At 39.4% G+C, this 22,413-nt stretch overlaps 1 protein-coding gene and 1 long non-coding RNA gene across 4 annotated transcripts in view; both read left to right on the top strand.

The window, feature by feature from the left end:
• The window catches only part of nlrc5 (NLR family, CARD domain containing 5), a 45,498-nt gene that overhangs the window by 1,521 nt on the left and 21,564 nt on the right, over positions 1-22,413 (top strand). The window contains 31 exon segments of the mRNA XM_056416289.1: positions 1,315-1,497; positions 1,613-1,782; positions 1,976-2,107; positions 2,867-2,913; positions 2,915-3,171; positions 4,276-4,515; positions 4,567-4,735; positions 6,004-6,139; positions 6,655-6,785; positions 8,335-8,527; positions 8,529-8,567; positions 8,652-8,893; positions 16,249-16,332; positions 17,088-17,171; positions 17,295-17,378; positions 17,517-17,606; positions 17,770-17,785; positions 17,787-17,821; positions 17,914-17,943; positions 18,176-18,259; positions 18,548-18,631; positions 18,910-18,999; positions 19,133-19,210; positions 19,420-19,475; positions 19,636-19,714; positions 20,274-20,357; positions 20,714-20,803; positions 21,049-21,096; positions 21,192-21,221; positions 21,332-21,415; positions 21,505-21,588. Coding sequence (XP_056272264.1) covers positions 1,315-1,497; positions 1,613-1,782; positions 1,976-2,107; positions 2,867-2,913; positions 2,915-3,171; positions 4,276-4,515; positions 4,567-4,735; positions 6,004-6,139; positions 6,655-6,785; positions 8,335-8,527; positions 8,529-8,567; positions 8,652-8,893; positions 16,249-16,332; positions 17,088-17,171; positions 17,295-17,378; positions 17,517-17,606; positions 17,770-17,785; positions 17,787-17,821; positions 17,914-17,943; positions 18,176-18,259; positions 18,548-18,631; positions 18,910-18,999; positions 19,133-19,210; positions 19,420-19,475; positions 19,636-19,714; positions 20,274-20,357; positions 20,714-20,803; positions 21,049-21,096; positions 21,192-21,221; positions 21,332-21,415; positions 21,505-21,588 — 3,253 coding nt within the window.
• On the top strand, positions 12,497-14,863 carry LOC130195745 (uncharacterized). Of its 3 annotated transcripts, XR_008832120.1 has the most exons (4): positions 12,500-12,701; positions 13,869-14,104; positions 14,242-14,337; positions 14,477-14,863. It is a non-coding gene; the product is annotated as an uncharacterized LOC130195745 (long non-coding RNA). The 3 variants fall into 3 exon arrangements; XR_008832118.1 differs by having other exon boundaries at positions 12,497-12,701; positions 13,869-14,337; XR_008832119.1 differs by lacking the exon at positions 12,500-12,701 and adding an exon at positions 13,255-13,525 and having other exon boundaries at positions 13,869-14,337.

The raw sequence follows: 22,413 nt of genomic DNA, 5'->3' as shown, positions 1-22,413 counted from the left end.
ATCATTAATGTTTGTGCATGTAACAGGGATCGGAAATTAAAGTATGTTCAAAAAACATCTCTATGAAGTGTAGTGGTAGCATATCATCTGATGTCAAAATCAGAGACGAGATGAGGAGTCTTGTTTTGAAATGTCATGAAAGTGACTTTTCAGTATGCAACAGATCACGATTCACTGTTAACATTTTTTTAAATTTATTATCAGAAACTAAAACTGTTTAATTAGTGAATTGCTTTCTTTAAAAGTTATCTTGAATATAGTCTCCATTGAAATATGTAAATCTAAGTCTGTCACACACAGCAGTAAAGTTTATCTCTGTAGTAAGTGTTGCTCGCTACACTCATCAAGACGTAACCATAAAACTCATAGTAAAATGCATAAGCTAAGGAAACATGATGTTTGCTTACCCTATTAATGTCGGGTTAATTTTGGGCGTAAGCTAGACATCCTTACGATGCAGCTTTTACTGAGCATCACATTACCAGGCTGAGCCAGTTCATGTTCAGATGCTTTTCAGTTTGTGTTTTGCAGTCCTTTTCATTTGCCAGACACACAAAGACCTTTTTTAAACCAAATAATCTGTTTTTTTGTATTGTGATGTATATAAATATATATACTAAAGGTGTTTAAAAATCCTAACCGTTTCTGTAAATCCTACATTACCATATATAGGGTTAGGGTAACCCTAACCCTTTTTTTTATATTAACAAAATTATAAATAAAAATGAAAATATATCTATATATCCATCCATCCATCTATCTATCTATATATATATATATATAGATAGATAGATATATAATAAAATTGTGAAGGGTTTACAGGAACGGTTAGGATTTTTAAACTCCTTTTTTATTTAGATATATATTTCTATCTATCTATATATATATATATGTGTCTATATATATCTATATATGTATCTATATATATATATATCTTTATATGAATATATATATATGCTAATGTGAAGGGTTTACAGAAACGGTTAGGATTTTTAAACTCCTTTAGTCTGAGCAGTTTTCATAAAGATTCAGACATTCAACAAGGTTTTCTGAGATTCTACGCACATTCACACATTTGAAAGCTGAAATGTTGTGCAAAACTATTATTTATGTTACTTTACGAGATCAATATGATTCATCATTTCCAGAACACATGTGAAAACAGTTCTGTAGTTTAAGAAAACATCATGAATTTTACGTAGACCTATTCTGGACATTTAATGAATTAAAATAAATACATTTGGTGAATGAAGCCCAATATTCTTTACTCCGACCTCTACAGATAATGTATTTGGTTATGTATTGTACCCACAGATTACTGAACGCAGTACATTCGGGAAGTGATGCATTTTCTGCAGACGAGGTGGGAGCGGCTCAGTGAGCACCTGGTGAGGCAGGTGCAGCTGGAGAACGTGTGGGTCGGCCTAAGAACGGCAAACCGAGGCCGACCTGATCAAACCCCTGGGTCAGCAGACAAAGGGGCCAAAACACCAGGTCAGAATGAATTTCTCTTCCTTTTTTTGCACATAATTTATTTGTATTTCAAATTGTCATTCAAGTGGAAGTATTTCAATATAGGCATTATTAAAGGTACACAAAGTAACACATTTCTTTTCACTGAACTCAGAGTCCAATGGGGAATATGGGTCTATAGATTCCAGAGTGACATTGGAGAGCTTCCTCCAGGGATGTACAAGGAAGGTGACAGTTCTCCTTGGCCCAGCTGGATCAGGAAAAACTCTGCTGATGTCTTGTTTAGGACAACAGTGGGCACATGGACTAGTACGTTTACATATTTAAATACATATTAAAATATGTATTTGATTGAATTGGTGTCAGAGTTAATCACAATATTATTATGATCATTATGATCACGTTATTATACAAATATAGAAGAAGAGAGATCTAGGGGTAATATGACAGAATATTCTCTCACTGTTTCTGTTTCCACCCCTTTCACTCCTGTATCAATAAGGGCCCGATCCCTTCATCTTACCTGTTTGTGCTGCTGGAGTTTCGTCAGCTCAACGTACTGTCCCGTCCTCTCTCCCTGTCTGAGCTGCTATTCCAACACTACGTCCCCATAAAGGAGAGTAACCACGGAAAGGTATGCAGGTAGAAATGCTAGAACAGTGCCTTCATTTATCAGGACTTTTCTAATGTTACATTTGAAAGTAATAGCATATTACATTTATTATAATAGCCACAGCAGTGCTGTACTAAAATCGATGTTCAGATTGATCTCAGGTTCATTGGCAGGACATAAGCGTCAGTATTCATGACCCTGAGTAGTACCAAGAACCGGTCCTGATAGTAAAATGCATACAATTCTAAAAATGTCCACTTGAAATCAAAATGAAACAAGAAGGGAACAGACATCCACCAAGAATGTTAATGCACGTATCTGCTCCGAAATTGCCTATGCTATACCCGTACACCACGTTAAGTGAAGATTAGACATGTATCTTTTTCTGTAATCCTGCTGGCAAACAAACATACAAATAGAATCAAAAACAATACTTGCTTGGCGGAGGTAAGTAAAAATCTTATAAAGGAAAGAACTGTGTCGTTGCAAAACAATGTAATTGGTCATAGTTTCCATTAGTAATACATTAAGAGAATGTGTGTAGAGAGACTTTAAAGAGATTGAGGGGTTGATTATATATACTCAACATGTCCACCAGTTAAATACTGTATTGTAAACCATGTGTTAGGCTCCTAGGAATGTGTATTAAAAAGGCAAGTAGACCACACACATTGTAACAAACAAATAATAACCTCAAATGTCTTTTAAGTCCAACAAGGTAAACCAATATTTTCCCACTGTTGTCCGTATGTTCCTCATATATGTCTGTTCTCTGAGCAGGAAGCCATTGTGGATTACCTCCTTTCCAATCCAGAGCAAAGTTGTTGGCTACGACGAGTTTCACAGCAAACTCGCCAAACAAGAGGTGCAGACGGAGCAATTTGACCCAGAAAAGCCTTTGCCTGTTGCAGACCTCATATCAGGGCTGTTAAATCGTCAGCTTCTCCCAGGATGTACTGTGATGGTCACTTGTCGTCTACGCAATGTCATCGATTTGGAAGGCATATCAGATAAAGTCGGGCAGCTGCTCGGTTGGGACTGCCATGAGATCAAGGAGTATGTGGACAACTTTTTTGGTGATAAAGGTAAAAACATGCAGGCGATATTTTCTTTTCGGCAAAGAGATACATCTACATATATCTAACTATATGCTTAATTTGTAGAGAAAGACCAATGTAGATGTAATATACACTACAGTTTCTTTGAGAGCAGGTTAGTGCATAGTTTGACATCCATCCATCCATCCATCCATCCATTATCTATCCCCAAACTGTGGTACACATACCACTTGTAGTACGCAAGCTCCTATTTGGCGGTATGCAAGAGTCTTGTAAAAAGGCCATTGTACTCAAACTTGTCCTTAACTTAGAACCCACGAATTGGTATTGAATATATTTTGTACAAAAGGTATTCATTACATATTTACATCTAATTACAATGATATAGAAATGAGTTTTTAATCATTTAATGTTTTAAAAAATAAATTTGGTTGGACGTGATGTCAGACATATCTACTGGTAGCGCTAGCTGTTGCAATGCTGTCAGATTTCGATTAAATTAGTGAAGTGGCTCTTTCATTGTTGTATTGTTAATATCTGCTGTGGGAAGTGGTGATTGGGACATTTGGTTTTATGCAAACTTTCTGTGAGACAACTGCCCCATGATTGGCTAACAATAGCACAACAATATAACTATATACTATATGCTGAGTTTTATAGTTGGTTGTTATTGTTATTTGGTTATCTTCATTTGTTTTCAGTCATTATTTTCTACTGAAGACCATTGCTTATACTACTTCTAAGTTCGGAAACAATTGATTTAGGTTGAACTCATACAATGCAATTCTCTTTGCATTGTTGTTAATGTACTTGCTTGCACACCCACACATGTGTTTTAAGTTATTGCAGTTGACCTCTACTCACCTTAAAGTCAAAATGAGCTACAGCATGCTCGGTACATACATACAATCTCTAGACTTCAGGTAATTATCATCAAAACAAAATCATAATGGCCATAAAACAAAGAGGAGAGTTGGGGATATGTCTATCAAGACCTGTCTGAACACGCTCACACAGTTAGAGAAGAGGTCTGATGAGGCAAAAATAACAACACATGGGTGGGTCTACCTTTCATTTCTAAATTAATATCATATACATATGTATAAACTAATTTAAGTCTCAACTGCAAAGGTCACTCAGCCAACAGGTCTCTTGGGGTGCAGGCAGCAGAACTCCTTCTTTCCAGTCGACACCTACTCGCCATGTCATCCCTCCCTGCCCTCTGCAACATCTGCTGCATCTATCTGGAGCATTTACTGCTGAAAAGTACAGACCCAGGAAGGGCCGAGATACCGGAAGAAAGAGGAGGAGAGACAAGGAGAAAAGCGTGTGGAAAAGAAATAAAAGGAGGCGGAAGAGGAGAAGAGGGCAGTAGAGGAGGGAGTTTTGTACAAAGAAAAGGTGAAGGCGGAGGGAGTGAAGACATGACGACAGATGGAACAAACTGTAGAGCCCAGCTACCTCTCACACAAGCCCAGATTCCCTCCACCCTCACCCAGGTCTACCTCGGCGTTCTGGATTCGTTTCTGAGCCGTGATCCTGATACAATAGGAAGCAATGACGAGCTGGATACCATGAGACTTCCCCAGAGGTGAAGGCTGAGTCGACGAATAACATATTACCACCATTTTATAGCACTGACACCCCGTACAAAACATATGAATTTCAATTAATTGACGAATGTTAATTCAGAGATTCTTAAGAAACCATTTGGTGCAATGTCTTTGGTATTTGAATTATATACTTAGTTCTAGCTCACACAGACTCTGTCCTTTACTAGACTCTATGGGTGATACTCTCCTCCAGTCAAGATGCAGCGCTGTGATGTCTTCTGCATCTTTTCAAGCCGGCCAAGTCATTTAGAGTAAAATGTATGATAAAGCAGGGTGTGCTTTAGGGCGGTCTACCATGGGATTGACAGTTCGCTACCGGAGCCTTCTGGGCATCCAGGAGTTTAATTTATCCTTTCAGAAGGAGATGTATTATCTCTTCGCAGAGATCCACAATCAGGCCGTATCCGTTTTCATTACATTACATTGCATCTCATTTAACTGACAATTTTATCCAAAGCGATTTAAAATAAATGCATTCAACCATGAGTACAAACTCAGAACAACAAGAATCAAGAAAGTAACATTTCTTCAAGAAAGCCAAACTACAACAATGCCATAAGTAAGGGCCATTCAACTGCCACTGAAGTGCTGATCTCTTTTCAGTCAAGGTAGAGTCGGAAAACTGTGCATACTTCTTCGTTCCCAAGCACATTTCAGACCCATGTTGGATCTCTACCTTTTTTAACCGGTGCATTGCCCACAAGGCATTCAGTATGTTAATCATCAAACGGTTTTGCCATCCTCAGCTATGCCTTGGCTCTCTGTACCTTCAGCAGATGTGTTGATGTCTCACCTAAATCCAGAGAATGAGCTTCTATGTTCTTGACAGCCTGGTTTATCTTACAAATTTCCAAGTTGGGGTTCACAATAAACTTGAAGGTAGGCAAGCCCCCCCGCCACACAAACAGGTGGTATCTTGGGGTCATGCTTGACGCGTTCATGCTGCACTGTTGGAGCGGAGGTGGACGGCCATAAAGCCGTCAGTCTGCAATTGTGGTGAAGTGTAATGATGAAAGCACTGACTGTCACACTGGAAAATGTCAGTGGGCGAAGGTGTGCTCCTGAGTGGAGGAGATTACTACCCGTAGTGTCCAGTAGTGAGTCTCCACCTGTGCTTGTAGGGTTACACATTGCAACCGTCATTCCTTTCCCCCAGTTTTTTGCTTTTATGTGATCTTTGATCATGATCAGCAAATATTTGTTCTTTGTTTTCATGTTTTCGTTTGGTTTCTCTCTCTTTGTGCAGTCTTCTGAGTCAGCATCGATGTGAGTTGTGCGAGCTGTCCTGGAACGGCTTAGAGGACAGCAAGTTCCTCTTCATGGAAGAAGACATTTCTCAGGAGGTTTTGCAGTTTTCAATCAAGATAGGGCTCTTCTCACAGGTCAGTCTTGGCTGTGTTGTGTGGATGTATAACATAGCTGGGTATAGTTATATTCAGATTGTCCCAACATCAGCTGGTAACATTGGCACAATCGATAGCTGAAATATTAATTTTATTATGCCACTGATTAAATACATAGTTGGAAAACAAGCCATATTTGTATTATAACAACCCTCTCCTGGCTAAAGTCCCCATGGTTGGAATATTTGTTGCCATGAACAACCATAGTCAGAGCCTCTGTGGATGCAGTACAAGTGAGTTTCCAAGCAACAGGAGCAGCGCATTAAAAGTTTTGGCTAAAACTTAAAAAATTTAAAATGGTGTGTTCTGCTACATTAATATCCACTACGCCATGTGTCTAAACTGGTATTATGTCATGCCCTGCTTGCAGAATGGGTCAATGAATGGCAGGCAGCCCTGATATTCATGGTTTTCAAAGGATGAGTTGAAATAATGTTGGTGTAGCTGAAAACCTTTGGTGTTATAATAAATGCTGTTTGTGCATATCTTGTAAGGTGGAGCTCAGACTTGAGGATGGGATGCTTGTCAACTCCTACTGCTTCACTCATCTGACTTTACAGGAGTTTTTGGCTGCACTCAGAATCATGACGAGTGCTGATGTCAGTGACACGCAGCTCAAGAAGAGGTAGGGAACTGACTTCAGTGAAGCCAAATGGAACTGTGCACCCATCCGTCACCAAATTATCAAACCAGCGATTCACTGAAAATGGATGTTTGGAAAGAAATTTAAAAAAGAGGTTTTTACTGTAAAAAAAAAGAAGAAAGTACCAGGTTTTTTACCGTTAAAATAAGATTACCAGTTTTTCTTACCGCTAAAAAAATATGTTTTTATTGTTAAAAAAATAATGGTTTTTTTACCGTAAAAAAATAATGTTTTTATTGTTACAAAAATAATGTAATGTTTTTTTTACCATTAAAAAAATGAATTATTTTTATTGTTAAAAAAGAAATACATTTTACCGTTAAAAAAAAGTACAGTTTTTTTTAACTGTATACTTGCATCTGAATGTACTTGATCCGCCCAATAGAGGCTTTGATACTATTTAACTGAGAGCCACTTTTACTGTTAAAAAAGAGGTGTTTTTACCCTTTTTCTAACTGTAAAAAAAAGTTATCTGTTTTTCCCCCCAGTTGTTTTGAGAATTCATTTTGTAAATTCCACTAGGGGCAATACCTTATAAAAACTATTTCGGAAATAGGATGCTGCTAGGGTTGGATTTAAATAAAGAACATTTTTGTAGTTTACTTTGTCGAGCCTCACACGCAAGTACCAATCCAGTCATGCAGCCAGGTGGTTGTAGATCTCACCTGAAGCCAAAGAGAACGTTCACCTGCTCCTTCTATTACCTGGGATCACTGGTGTGGACTTCTGCTTTTGTGTACATCAAATCAGACATTTGAACTGCACACACACACTTTAGCTTGCACACTGCATAATATCAGTGGAGGATTAAACCAGTGACATCTGACCTCGACCTTCATCCCTTCAGGTCACACAGACCCTCACACACAAGGCAAACATATTCTCAATAATAATATTAATAATAATAAGATGGGCTCCTATATTAAATACTCCTAAATGCCTGTCTGGAACACTTTGCCCAATAGCAAAGGATCTGTGTGTCTCCTTCCTTTATTGGACATCTGTCCTGTAGGGTGGAGATGTTATGAGGAACAACTCGTTTCAGGAGTCTCCAGCAAGGTCAGGCAACAAAGCATTAATAATACAAGTTATGTATATTTTATAAACATAAAGCAATGAAAAGATTCTAACTATTAGAGGCAATCACACATTACAAATTCTCCTCAAAGGGCTTTACAATCTGTACACATACGACCTCCCTGACCTTTGACCTCACATCGGATCAGGAAAAACTCCCCCAAAAAATAAAAATAAACTTTTAAGGGGAAAAAGGGAAGAGACCTTCAGGAGAACAACAGAGGAGGATTCCTCTCCAGGATGGACAGAAAAATAGATGTAATCTGTACATATGAACAGCATTACATAGTTACATGAACACATTCAATGAATATGAAATCATGTGGGTTATTTCTCTAATCGGGCTGGAGAAGCTGGGAACTGTCCTCCTAGCAGCACGATGTAGGTGTGTATCTGCATCTGAAAGCAAACACAATGCTTACTTTGCTCTATTTCCCCCCCATTGCTCTCTCAGATTCAGTCTGAGAACTCGCTGGACAACCAAGTCAGACCAGAGGACAGTCTTTACAGACTCCCTGTGCCTGTTTGTATGTGGTCTGGCCTCCCCACACTGTACTGCAGCCTTAATTCAATTCACCAGGACCCCTGGTGGAACAGGAGGTCCAAGTTGGGTCCAAAAACGACAAAGCCTTGTTCTGAAACTGCTAAAAAAACCTTTGTCACAACAACACCCTGACTGGACCGAAGGTGGATTCTGACAAATGAAAGTATACTTTAACGTTTACCCGTACTCTTTCTTTACTGATCCTTTCTCCTCACACATCTTCCCAGATATTGGAGCTATGCAACTGTGTTCAGGAGAGCCAGGACCACCAACTAGCTCAGCAGGTTGTGGGTGCGAGACCCACCTTGGAGCTGCGCAACATCCAGCTTCTACCAAATGATATTCATGCTCTGGCTTTTGTATTTAACTGAATTGTTTATAATGTCATTGGATTGGACTTTGGAGCATGCACAATGGAGTCCGAGTGTTTAGATGTCCTGCCCAGGTGTCAGTACATTCACTACCTCTGGTAAGTCCAGACAAATACTCACACAAGCAAGACACACACACATACAGAAACATTTGAAATATCTGTTATTCTAAATATTTTCCGAAGCTAGATTTGCTTTTAACATTATTGTCACCTCCATAGTTATGTAAAGTGTTATCGGTCACGTCAACATGCTAACGCCCAGCATTTGGGCATGTGAGACTAAGAACTATTTTTATCACCAAAGGCTGCTGCACTTGAGCCGCTGGGAACATGGACGGATTAAGAAGTCACGGACCCCTGGGCCTGGACGTGTCAAGGCCCCCCCCCCCCCCCCCCCGAAAAAAACAAAACCAAAAACCAAAAAAACATCGCTAACAAAACAGTCCGTATGGAACAACGATACCGGAGCTGAGCAGACAACATAACGCAAATTATATGATAGCAGGGACTTCGGTTATATGAATTAAACGAATAACTTTTGTAATCGTTACAAGTTGTAACGATTACATGTATATGTAGAAAGAAACCATCATGATACCGTATCATGATGGTTTCTTTCTTGTGACATCTTCAAAGTGAATGTTTAGGCTATTCTTTAGTTTTTCAGTAGGACCTTTGGGACCCTGTTAATGACATGAATGACTTAAGCCTAGCATATACCGGCTATGGCGCATCGTGTCATATCATCATATCAATACAAAGTTAATAAAAGCGACTTTACGCAGAGGCTCTGGTTTAAGGGCCCCCTGAGCTCATGGGCCCCTGGGCCTGGGCCCGGTAGGCCCGTTCGTTAATCCATCCCTGGCTGGGAACTGACCTTCTAACATATGTAAATAGTACGGTGAGGTGAAGGGTGTTGAGCCGTCAAGACTCTGAAAACCTATGTTTGGCTTTAGGAGTTTGGTGAGCAGGTTGAACAGTGGTGGTGAGATCCGGAGAAAGCCTCCACTTTGCCTTCTGCATTCCTCAGCAAATTTACCACCTGTCCCACATTCTGTGACGCTCACTGAAGCGCTTTATTTCTTGCTGCGTAGTCTCCTTCTGTAACAAGTAGACATACGGTAGCTCGGACTCAACAGCAAAAACACAACAACTGACACCTTTAAGGACCAAACCACACACTGTGTACACGCACATGCACTCAAAAAAGTGGGACTGAGCTCAATTAATATTTACTCAATAAATACTAGTAACCTTTACATAAAAAATATGTGTTTGTGGAGTTTGGCATATTATTATGTTGATTTAATACAATTTGAATTATTTATCAATTGCATTTTACTCATTTTTGTTTGAATAATATCAGCTCAAAATCATTGAGTAGAATTTAATCATATTTTATGAGTAAAGTCAACAATGTCGAAAAATTAATAAATTCTACTCAATGGAAACTCTTCAGTTTTAAACGCCGTACACTTCCGCCCAAGGAATTTGCGCCACACCTTACTTTCCGGTACATAAAGCTGGATTTATTCTTAGCAAACTAGGTTACTGGTAACTTACTCTGAACGGCAAACCTGCTCCGGTTCAGGGTAGCTTTCAGGATTGATTAAATAAAATTATATTCAAAACTCGGTGAAATTACAGACATTATCTGTAAATTAACAACCCAACTGTTAATTTAAGTATTATGCTAATAATACAAAATAAAAAATGTTGCCCATTTTTGTAAAGAAAAATGACTATTATTAATACAGTCATTTTTACAGTTTTCTTAAATGACATACAAATTCACTTTTTTCATTACAATAAACATAATTCAGTTTTTTTAAGAGTACAAAGTAGAAGAAATAATGATAAGTTTTGATACTTGTTCTTTAGAGGAGCATTATAGGGCGACTGTGAGTATTTGCTGTTGTGTCCAGTGTCCAATATTTGTAATCAGAACTGATAATGAATGAATTAAAATAAATTCTGAAACACTAACATCTTTTTAAACACACACATGCATACACACATACACACACACACAAACACACTACTCTGCCAACTGACCCTTAACCTCCTATTTGTCTTACATATTATATTTACCTAAATATAATACATTGAGGTCATGGGGTGAAATCGCCTCCAAAATCTTGACGAGGAAAATCCTTAAAACCAGTCTTTTAGTTAATTTTTCCACCAACTCAGATATGTGGATCATCTTCAGATTTAAAGAGGGACATCTGAATATGAATACCCTAAAGTTTGGGACTGATAGCTGCAAATTAAGGGCCGCGAAAAAGGTCCAAAGGGTCAAATTGGGCCTTATTCTCTTATAATCGCATATTTTTGACAAGTGCAAAAATTGTCATAATCTCCTTAATATTAGTCCTGGATATCCAAGATTGAACACAAACACTCAAGACAGGGCCTACAATGAGGTGATGGGGTGAAATTTCCCCCAAAACACCCACAATAGTTAATTGGCTGTCTGAAATCCAGGACTTGAAGAGGGTGTGTGGCTTTGTAAATCTGAGACCCTGTTAAGAGTTTGGGCTGATTTTAGCTTCTTTTTTTCTCAACATGTCAGAGCTTACCTTTCTTTTCCAGGTTGTAACTACTCCCAAATGGGGCCCAACCGGCTGGCAATATATAGCACTTAGTATTTTTTTTTTTTAGTTTAGTTTAGTTTATTGGACATAAATACAATACATGAAACAAAAGGTCACGCATCATAAAAATATCAAGGATAGCACAAAAAGTCACAGACTTATTTCCGTTGTGGTCCTTGGTCTTGGCACAAAAAATACACACATTCACACATTACCAACCTACATCTTAAAAAGCAATACAGTAATACACATAATACTACATTGACATACAAGTTTAATCATGGACTTTTTCTAGGAGCCATTTCCTAACCCTGCTTGGTAGTGGTTTAAAAACCGAGAAGACAAAAAATGCACTCCTTTGAAGGTTCACAAGTCCTCAAATGTTTGTAATATATGACAAATCTCAGTTATGATGTTCTACCAGTCTGTTGGACCAGTGCTCTGGACTTCTCCGTACTCTGCTGGGGGAGCAGCATTGTAACTGGAGAAAACCAACCGACTCACTAAACTGGTGTGGAAGGCCGGCTCCATCATTGGCAAAGAGGACTATCCGGAACAGGTGGAGAGGAGGACATGAAGAAATGTTTGTCCATATTGGAGAACCGGACCACCCTCTCCACCACCTACTGCAGGGACAGCGGAGCACGTTCTCCAACAGACTGCTTTAGCTCTGCTTCACAAGGACAAACAGGAGAACATTCCTGATAGAGGAGAATCTTCCAGATACAGGAGAACCTTCCTGGCAACTATTAGACTTTACAATAAATCACCTCTGGCCAGATCCTCCTCAAATTGAACAACATCAATGAACATTGCACCACTTTCACTTTATATACACTTAGATACAGTGTATTTACTTTCATTTTTTTATTATTTTTTATTTCCTTTATTATTTAACTTCTTAAATGTAATATATCCTGTCCTACTATTTTATTGTATTATTCTAAGAATCTAGTTACTAGAGAAGAAAACAGCACAGACAGAGACAGACAGACAGCCCGTCCAACAGAGAGAGAGAGAGAGAGAGAGAGAGAGAGAGAGAGAGAGAGAGAGAGAGAGAGAGAGAGAGAGAGAGAGAGAGAGAGAGAGAGAGAGAGAGAGAGAGAGAGAGAGAGAGTTCAAAGGAGAGGCCAGGTGTCAGTGATCAGTCTGATCACAGCAATCAACACAAAAAGCAGATTGAACTGTTGAACCCGGTTTCGCGCCTCTTCTCCGCAGTTTGAGCGGCGCGCTGCTCTCCGGCTTCAGTGACTCACGAAACGCCACAGAGGGAACGACAGCCTCCTGACATGACAGCTCTTCTTGAGGTAAGAATGCCAACTTAATTTAATTTCAGAGAGTAAAGTTGTATTGAACGGGCAACGTTAGTGACACTGAGGTTTCTACTCGGCTCTCTGGTGAGGAGTTGAGCTAGCCTCGTGTGAGCTAGCGGGTAGCTACTTTTGAATTCGAGGCATGGTGTTCTGCATTTCTGTGTCGCCTTGGGCGTCCAGAGTAAGTTAACTTAGCTGTCTGATGGTTAAGTGTCTTCACGTTTCTTTAACATCGTCGATGTAACGTAGGTTGTCGGTTTCTGTGTTGAACGAGCTAACATTAGCTTACTTTACATATGTTAGCTGAGGTAATGTTTAGCTAACGCTCGTGTTATAGGTTCATTAGTGGCAGGTGGGTTAAGACACCTGAGGGGTCACGTGCTACACACTTCATCTAATAACCACGATTTTATTGAAGTGCTTTGAAACTGGTTCCACGCAGACATGTATAGACAAGCTCACATATACCGGAGCGGTCAGTCCAGACAGTCACGGGGCCACACCAGTGGCGTCCCTAGGCTAAAAAACCCGGGGCTAAAGCCCCGAATGTTTTTTCATTAGCCCCGAATGTTTTCAACCAACAAAAAAAAAAGATTTGGTACACAAGTGGTTAACACCTCCAGGTCGCACGTGACGTCATTCACCCAAAACAGCGGAGTCAGGACTGGCAGCAGGCGCACGTAACAGCAAGCTGCTGTCTGAGTGTTTCTATGTCTACACATTTCGCTGCTTCACTCCTCTGGGCTAAGCCCAGCGCCGCCGCTCCCATAACGCGCATCGCTCTGCCGTGATACGCGCCGACACATCCGCGCACACAGGTGAGCACACTCTCACTCTAAAAAGCTCACTAGCACACGTGACGCTCTTAACGTGATGCTGTTGACGTGGTCGGGACTCTGTTCACGTGACTGTTGTTAACATGACTCTTATAACTGCGCTGTGGCGGACATGACAGCTCACAGCTCCTCAGAAGCTCCGTGCACCGTGAGCTGTCCAGTGAGGGGATGGTTTCATGATCAAATCTTCATTTACTGTCCACATTATCAGATGAGGACGTCACCAAAGAGTGTCATTTGAGTCAATGTTTACATTTATGTACAGATAATTAAGAACAATTAGTTAATTGTAAAATGCTAATTATTTTCTCCTGCCATCTTTCAGACATTATAATCCAACTTGGATGGAAAAACTTCGTGACCTTAATGACACCCAGCAACACGGTGAGATTATAATCCATTTAAATGCCAGAAGCAAGCAATTATTTGTTTTTAAGATGTTTTTTTCTTTATTTGTGTTAGAGCTAGAGACACACAAGCACCACAGGGGAGGATCTGCAGCAAAGGGACCACCGGAAATCAAACCTTGGCCGCCATGATGACGACATGTGGCACTTGAGTGTGAATCTAGCCTTTTCATTTTTATTTACAACATTAGCATTGAAAAGAGCAAAGTTGATGCTTGAGATGATATTGTTTTTACTGAAGAGGATGTATGTCCTCCCTTTGTCCTTTATCCCCTTACTCTTTCTTTTTAGGTGTGATTACGACTACCAGCATGGACCTCAACACCTTCTTTGCTGTTCCACTAGTGTGACCCATGATCGGATACAAGTTGTCAAGGATAAACGGGAGTAAGTTGTTTTAAGTTCAGTGTCTTAATTTAACAACAGAATACATTTTTATTGTTCGAACCACCTAGTCATGTTGTAAATGCTATTTAAAGTTATATTATTGTTAATCTTTTCTGTTTTGTCTTTTTTCTGGCTGTAGAGAGAATCATGTCAGCCCACAGACAACCGGTTGACCTGTGAGTCTTCAAGCAGTAATGATGACTACTCCTGCCTTAAGTTCCAGTTTCCTGGACATCATGTCGGCATGAGATTCTGTCCCCACCTGTCTTCAGTCTGGACCCAATGAGTTTTTTTTTTTTTACAGTGCGTTTACAGTCACATGGTTTTTTTCGAGGCTTTGTCTGAGTTTCAGTGCTGTTATTTACCATTCAGGGTTGTTCAGAAACATTCAATTTGTCATTCTCATTTGAAGGGCTTGCTGCTGTGATTCTTTTGTGTACACCAGGATTTCTTTGTATTTTGGCATTTTACACAAATGTGTTTGAAAGATGGTCAACAAAGTTGCACAAATAAATGTTTAACTGCTGTTGTCCTAAATGTGGTAATTTGTTAACTGTTCCTCAATACATTCTTGCAAAAAGAAGGCATGATATTAAGTAGATTCTACATTTAAAAAAAATATGTGAACAAAGTGACAATCAATAACATTACATAGATTTTAAGTCATGTGGTACCAATTATAAGTTGATTTGCAAAATGTATTTATGTAAAGATAAATAACAATTTCAGTTTAAATGTGTTGAATTAAGTAACATTCTTCCAAGTTGAGTTGTAACTTATTTTATTTATTGAATCCAAATCAGTATTATCCAGTTATTTAGTAAATGGAAATCAATTTCATCCACATAATTAGTAAATCTAAATTACTTTTTCACAGCTATTTGGTATATCTAAATTACTTTTTTTTGAAAACCTAGTAAATATTAATCATTTTCACCAATAAAATTAGTAAATATAAATTGGTATCCGGATATTTAGTAAATGGAAATCAATTTCATCCACATAATTAGTAAATCTAAATTACTTTTTCACAGCTATTTGGTATATCTAAATTACTTTCTTTTGAATACCTAGTAAATATTAATCATTTCCCCTGTATAATTGATTTGGATTTACTCAACATTTGCCATATTATTAGTAAATCCAACATATTTGTATTTAATATTTTGTTTAAATTTGCTTAATTAAATCAATAGTTTTTAATCAAAGATGAAGTATTAAATTCTATTCAATTATATTAATTGTCACTTTGTTGCCTTAATTTTATTGAGTAGACAATGGTCAAACTTTTCTGAGTGTGTGTTTAACACATATTTAGGTTTAAGTTTTGTGTGTGTGTGTCAAGCGTCAAGACATTCATTCTTGAAACATTTCCTCTTGTGCCCCATCCCTTCACACACACACACACACATCCATTTATAGATTTTCAAACATTGAAACGGGTCAATTTGACCCGCAACATAACAGGAGGGTTAAAACATAATGATCAACATTCCATTATAGTTTCTAGTACATATACATAAATGTATTTTCCTAGAGAGAACTACAGCTCTATTGTTTGCCCCATATCTTGTAAAATGTCTTGTGTTGCCCTTTAATGTTGTACATTATTTAAACTGTGGTGCAATATGACAGCAGTTATCTCCACCATTGTTTTATTGAAGGCATTGTGTTGCTGCTGTCATTATTAATAGTATGAACTTGTATATAGTATTTGTGCATCTTCCGATATATGTATTCCTGTGTAATTCATTTCTGTAGTGTTTTTAACAATACTCTATGAATACGTTAATCATTCAAGTGTGTGTGCTTCTATGTGCATCTTTTAGGGGAGTCTTGGCCTCTCAGTTCCCAATTCAACATGAAGGTTTGCTTTAAGAATGTTACATCTCACAGTTTGTGTGCCTTCAGTTTTCGCAGATGCAAGGATGGCGACAAGTTCGCTGAGAAGTTGTCCTCCATTTTGCCAAAGTTAACCACCCTGAGGAAACTTGAGTAAGATTACATTTATCTTTCATTCATTCTTCTACGCTTATCCAGAGTGGACATCAAAGGTCGTTAACTTTCTCCTGGCTATACTCACACATGCATGTAATTGCCTTTGAAATACCACCAGGGATGTGGTGCAACTGTGGGTCAGTGGGTAGCAGGTTTGTCTTTCAATCAGGGGGTTGGAGGTTCAATCCCCACCCTAGTCAATGTGTCCTTGAGCAAGACACTTAACCTTGACTTGCTCCCTGTAGCTGCGTCTAAGGCAGCGGTGCTCACACTTTTTCAGCACGCGAGCTGCTTATAAAATGACCAAGTCAAAATGATCTACCTACGGGGGGGGTGAAAGTGACTTTTTTTTTGCTCCATCCCGATGCGCGCACTCTGCGACGCGCGAGACGGAGAGCCGAGAAGTGTTAACGCGACACGTAGAGACAGAAATGACATGCTACTGTGTAGAGACGATCAACAACAGACGGCTGTTTAGCTTAATAAAAGAACAAAGACGTGCTATTGAGAAAATTACAGGGGGGCGGCCTTTTTTTTTTTATGTCATGCGATCTACCAATACTACGCCGCGATCGACCGGTAGGTAGCCGCGATCGACGTATTGAGCACCCCTGGTCTAAAGTGTTTGATTGTAACAGGATTGTAAGTCGCTTTACATAAAAGCATCAGCTAAATGACATGTAATGTAGTAGAAATCAGCCCTGATTGTCTTCACAGCAGTGCGTGGCTGATTTAGTCGTTGTCCTCTTCAGGTTCTGTGCTGCCAGTCTGACGGCCACCGGAGCGGCCAGTTTGGCCTCTGCTCTACCGAACTGTCTAGAAGTCACTGAAATCAAGTACATTTGCTTCAACAAAAATGACACTGCTATATGTGTTCTGACAGTTCTATTGAGGAAATGTGCCACACACAATGTGCAGGTCTAAACTCTTCACAGCATTATTTTGCTTTTGAATTGCAGCCTCAGTGACAACGATCTGAAAGACGATGGGATCAAACACATAGCCGATATATTTACCAAGCAACCGAGACTGGCTTTGGTGAAGTAAGCACACACTGCCCAACGAGATGCTATTTTTTAATAACCCCAATATCGCGAGATTCTTCCAGGTTTGTAGCCCATTCCGCGTGTGTGGGGGTGTGTGTGCGTGGGTGTATGTATGTGTGTGTGTGCACGTTGCAGGCTGGGTCGAAACCACAGCTCTCTGAAGGCAGTGGACTACCTCATCGGGAAAATGTCTTCGTCCTTGAACATCCAGCAGATTCATGCAGAGTAGGAACACACACACATACACACACACACAGTATAGAATGTTCTCAGTCACATGCAACCGAGAGTCTTACAAACTTACTTCAAGCGATGAAGTGAAAGAACTTTACAAATAAGCCGCTCATCATTGCTATACAGCTTGTATATGTGTGTTTGTTTTTTTCAGCGGATTGAAGGAATTGACAGGTCACTTTCTCTCAAAGCTCTGATTTGATCAGGTGAGTTTACCGCCACGTAAACATAATGAGAAAATACAAACCAGTGTGTCATCAAATGTAATCCTGCATCATGTATGCTTTCCCCTCTGCAGCCAGACAGCTGAGTCTAAACCGACAATCTGGTAAGACATCAGACAATAACACAACCTTGTCATTAAAAGACATCTCCTTGAAGAACTTTTCTTCTCCTTTAAAAAAGGTGCTTTTAATTATTATTGTATGATCCTGACCAGAAACAACCTGAATCAATGACAGATCAGTCAGTCAGTAATGAGCCAATAGATTTAAATTTGTATGTTTAGCCCTCGTTTGTTGTCGTTATGTTTTAATCTTGCGCTACAATTTGTTTTCCAGCTTGTTGAACCAGAAATGGAGCAAGCCGGATATGCAAACACTTTCAAAGTCATTGACACGTTGCCCTGCCTTGTCTGTCCTGGAGTAAGTAACCCTAAATACACCTCCTAAAATATTACATGCTCCTTACCAACGATACACTATTCCAGAACATAATAATGCAGTACTGGGTACAATACACAGACAGTTATGACGTATTGTTTTACAATTGTTCCCTCCTCAACTAAACACGTCATCTTTCAAACTTAACAGTAATTACAATTCAGGCATTCACTGTAAGTAGTTGGTAGAAGTAATTATCTTTATGTGAGCCTTTTTACCACCAGAGCAGGATTCACCACATCTGACACTTTGTTATTGTTTATTCTTCAGTATTTCTGGAGGCCACTTGGATGTTGAAACTCTGAGGACGCTGACTCAATATTTGCCGAAATTCAACATCACCCAGAAGATCGTGTAAGACGAGACTTCCATCAAACTACCCATCACAAAGCACAAGAGTGACTTAAAAGCTGCATGTATTCTGCACATTACTGATATTTATTCGACTACTTTTGCCATAATAAATTCCATATTTTCCACAGCTATAGAATAAGTAGCAAAAAGCCTTTACTACTAATGCGTAATAAACTACTTAATATATTGAGGTTGAGGATAGGACACTATTAATAAACGGTGCTCAGCATCCATAAGAATTGAATGTGTGTTGACGTCCACGTGTCTTTTCTTGTCAGGGCGAATGACAGCTGCTCAACAGTGGAGGATTTGCTGATTCTGACGGCTCTGCTGTCTGATTGTCCTGCTGTGGTGGAGCTCCGTATCAGGTACAGACCATTTAAATACACAGCATTTAACATTGCATTAGTCAGCCTCAACAGAAAGCCACATAGATTTGTTTAACTTAATTCTTAAATAGTGGCGTTTACAACAGCTACGTCACTGTTTCTTTTGTTTCAGATTACAGATTCCTGTTCAGGCGTCCATCGTGTTTTCTGGAGGGAGAGAAGAAAGGAATGAAGTATCTAAACTGCTCTGGTACGTGTGAAATACGGATCGCCTCGCACCGCGCATGCCACATAAACCACAACAATCCTTCAGGTTCCATATAATGCATTAAGTGTCCGGAGAGCCAGCTGGCGGAACAATAAGCGCCCTGCAGGGAGCTACTGGCAGCTTCGGTGTGTTTATGAGATGACACACACAGTTTACTTCAATAGCATCACTCATATCACAAATGGAAATAGTTCCTCATTGGAAGAAGAGCAGAGAACTACACTGAAGGCTGTGTTCTCAGTTCTGTGTAAGAAACCATCTGACGGGTTCAGGTTAGCGTTATTCAGGTTGGTGCGTAGTCTCTCTAGTTGAGAGAGATTGCAGCGATATAGATGATCTGAGAGATCCCCCTCAGACACGTAAACATCTGTAAACGATGGTGATCCTGACACGTTTGCCTCTGTCAGCCTCAGCTGGTCTGCTGCCGACTCATCTGGAGAGAGTGTGGAGCAGTTTGGGAACCTCTCCTGATGTCACTGTGCTGGAGTAAGATGCACAAACAATAACCCACTCACACTTTACATTCAGCATACATTTAGTCATAGTAGTGATATTGTGATCATGTGTATGCATATTGTTAAAGTTAACAAAATAGCTCACGCATCTCTAATTTATAGTTGTTCTTAATGGCAGTGAAATGTGTCATTCTAGCACTCTTCATGCTAAATTCAGGTGTGTTCATGAATCATTTATCATATGTTATTTTTATGATCTTTTGCACTTTTTGTATTTTTCTGCACCCCGGTTTCCGAAAGGGATTGTTCGGATTTTTTGAAGCAGGTAGTTGGAAGTTCTTGAGGTGACTGCTGCCCTGATCCACAGCAGTACATGGCTTTGCTTCCATGCTGTTTATGTTGGCACACTGGGGGCGGGCCAACATGCATAGAGCTGTTGGTAATATGATGGCTCTGGCAAAGGACCTCATGCAACCTTATTTCAACAAAAAAAAAACTCTCCATTTGCGTGTTTCTTTTACTTTGGCAGCTGCCTGTGTCGTACCCTTTCTTGTCTCTGACATTATTTTAATCCCACATTCTTGTCTCAGTCTGTCCAGTAACTGCTTAGGCAGCAGAGGTCTGAGGATGCTGTTGGACTTCCTGCCCCGTCTCAGAAGAATCCGCGAAATAAAGTAAGGCTTTAGTTTAAAGTGTTAACACAAGGTAAATACCAACAAACAAAAAAGAAAACATCACAAGATTTATTAAGATCTTTATCGCAATCATCCAAGATACGGTGCAGCATTTGATAAGAATGACATATTATATTTTATTGAGATAGGAGGATGGTTTTTAAATGAAAGATGAGACTGTTGGTTGGTTATTTGGAAAAGGCTGGTCTGATATTGTCACCAAACAGGTTCCAAACTAAATATGTCAGCACTGGCACCAGCTGCATTTACCTCGGGGCATTACTCGGCATGAATGGCTCATTTGAATGAAACGGTTTCCTTCTCCCGAGCTCATTGTTTTTGTGTCTGCTTTTCAGTGCCAGTAACAATAGGATTGGCCTGGAGAGCGTGGGGCTGCTGGCTGCTGCTCTGTGCTCCCACAAAAACGCAACAGACATCCACATCAGGTATTCTGTGTTGTACATTTGAGACATGTAATGATTTTATTAGAGCAGCAACAGAGTCAGCACCGGTTTCACCAACATGGCAAGTTGCCAGTGAGACAAATGCTGCTTCACAACTATTGTGTTTTGATAGAAGTAGATATATATCGTTACAAAACGAGTTGCTGGAGGATATAATGGTGTTATTTACTTTAACCGTGTGTTAAAATGTGCAGTTTGTTAAACTGATGGTGTTCTGTTGTTAACAGTGATGGAGACGGAGAGCAGGTGATCCTGAAGTTTGGCCCCTTCAAAAGGTAGAACAGCTGAATTCCTCCACACATCTGGACACCACTGTCTGCTTTTTCACGAGTCAGCAGATATACTAAGTATGTGCACATTTTTGTTTTAGGGATGAGAAACAGCAGAAAAAGATCTTCAGGTACACCGATGAAGAGTTTGAGGAAAAACACCATTTGACTTTCTTCACAAGTGATAACTTTAAAATGCAAATAAAGAAAAACATATGAATCTTCTTCTTTAATGCTGTAGGGTTAACCACAGCAGCCTCCCACCATCCCATATGACCACACTCTGTAGACGACTGGTCCAGTGTCGCTCACTTTTGGAGTTAGAGTAAGTTTGACTCATGTATATTCACACGTTGTTATTTCATGATTATGACCGGACGGTGAGACATTGATGTACTTTGTGTCGTGTGGCAGTTTGTCTCACAGCTCCTTGTCGGACGAGGCCATCGAGAATCTGCTGAAGGTCCTGCCCAGGATCACGTCGCTGCAGAGACTCGAGTAGGACGCACACGCATGCATGAATTAATGAGTGTGGATGGTTTGGAGGATAGAAAAATAATATCTATGTGGAAATCTGTTGCAGCGAGTAGAAACCAATCACTGTGCCGCTTCAACACAATGTGGTTTAACAGCATGAAGCGTTAATGACAACACAGTGTTGTCTTTGAAGAGAAGAAAGCCCTCAAGGTCTGCAATGAACCAACAATAAAGTCCTTGTTTGAACTTGTGACTCTGCTGTTGCATTCTGTGTTTCAAAGCTGAGGCTTTTGAACAAGGTTTTATTGTAGTTGTGCCAAGTCAACTTCACCACATAATTGCTTGTAGTAAGAGTGCCATAACAAATTATACATCTGTAATAGAATAAGAAAAGGATTGTGCGGAAAAGAGGAATAGATAAAATACACAAGTAAATGAAATATGTGGAAATATAAAGAGAAATAACAAAAGAAAACATTTATTCTAGGAACTTTTTCAGTTTCTTTCTAGATATTCTTTCATTTTTGTTTTTATATATAAGAACACATTTCATTTACTTTTCTCATTGACTGTTTTTTATTTTACTGCCTTTGTTTCCTTATTCTGTTCCTTTGTTTTGTTTTTTATTTATTATGGCACTCTTATGACTGCATATATTTAACTCTCCTGTTATGTTGCGGGCAAATTAACCCGTTTCAAAGTTAGAAAATCTAGGAAAAAAGTAATTTTTTTGTAAAAAAACTTATTTTGCTTACCTTATTTATTGTAATCAACGTACAAAAAAATTATATAAAAATATAATTTATTTTCAACCCCCCCCAGGCAGTGAAAATAGAGCTATAAGAG

Source organism: Pseudoliparis swirei, chromosome 6 (assembly GCF_029220125.1).
Source record: "Pseudoliparis swirei isolate HS2019 ecotype Mariana Trench chromosome 6, NWPU_hadal_v1, whole genome shotgun sequence".
Lineage (NCBI taxonomy): Eukaryota > Metazoa > Chordata > Actinopteri > Perciformes > Liparidae > Pseudoliparis > Pseudoliparis swirei.
The sequence above is the reverse complement of the archived record's forward strand: the minus strand, read 5'-3'. Positions and strand labels throughout refer to the sequence as shown.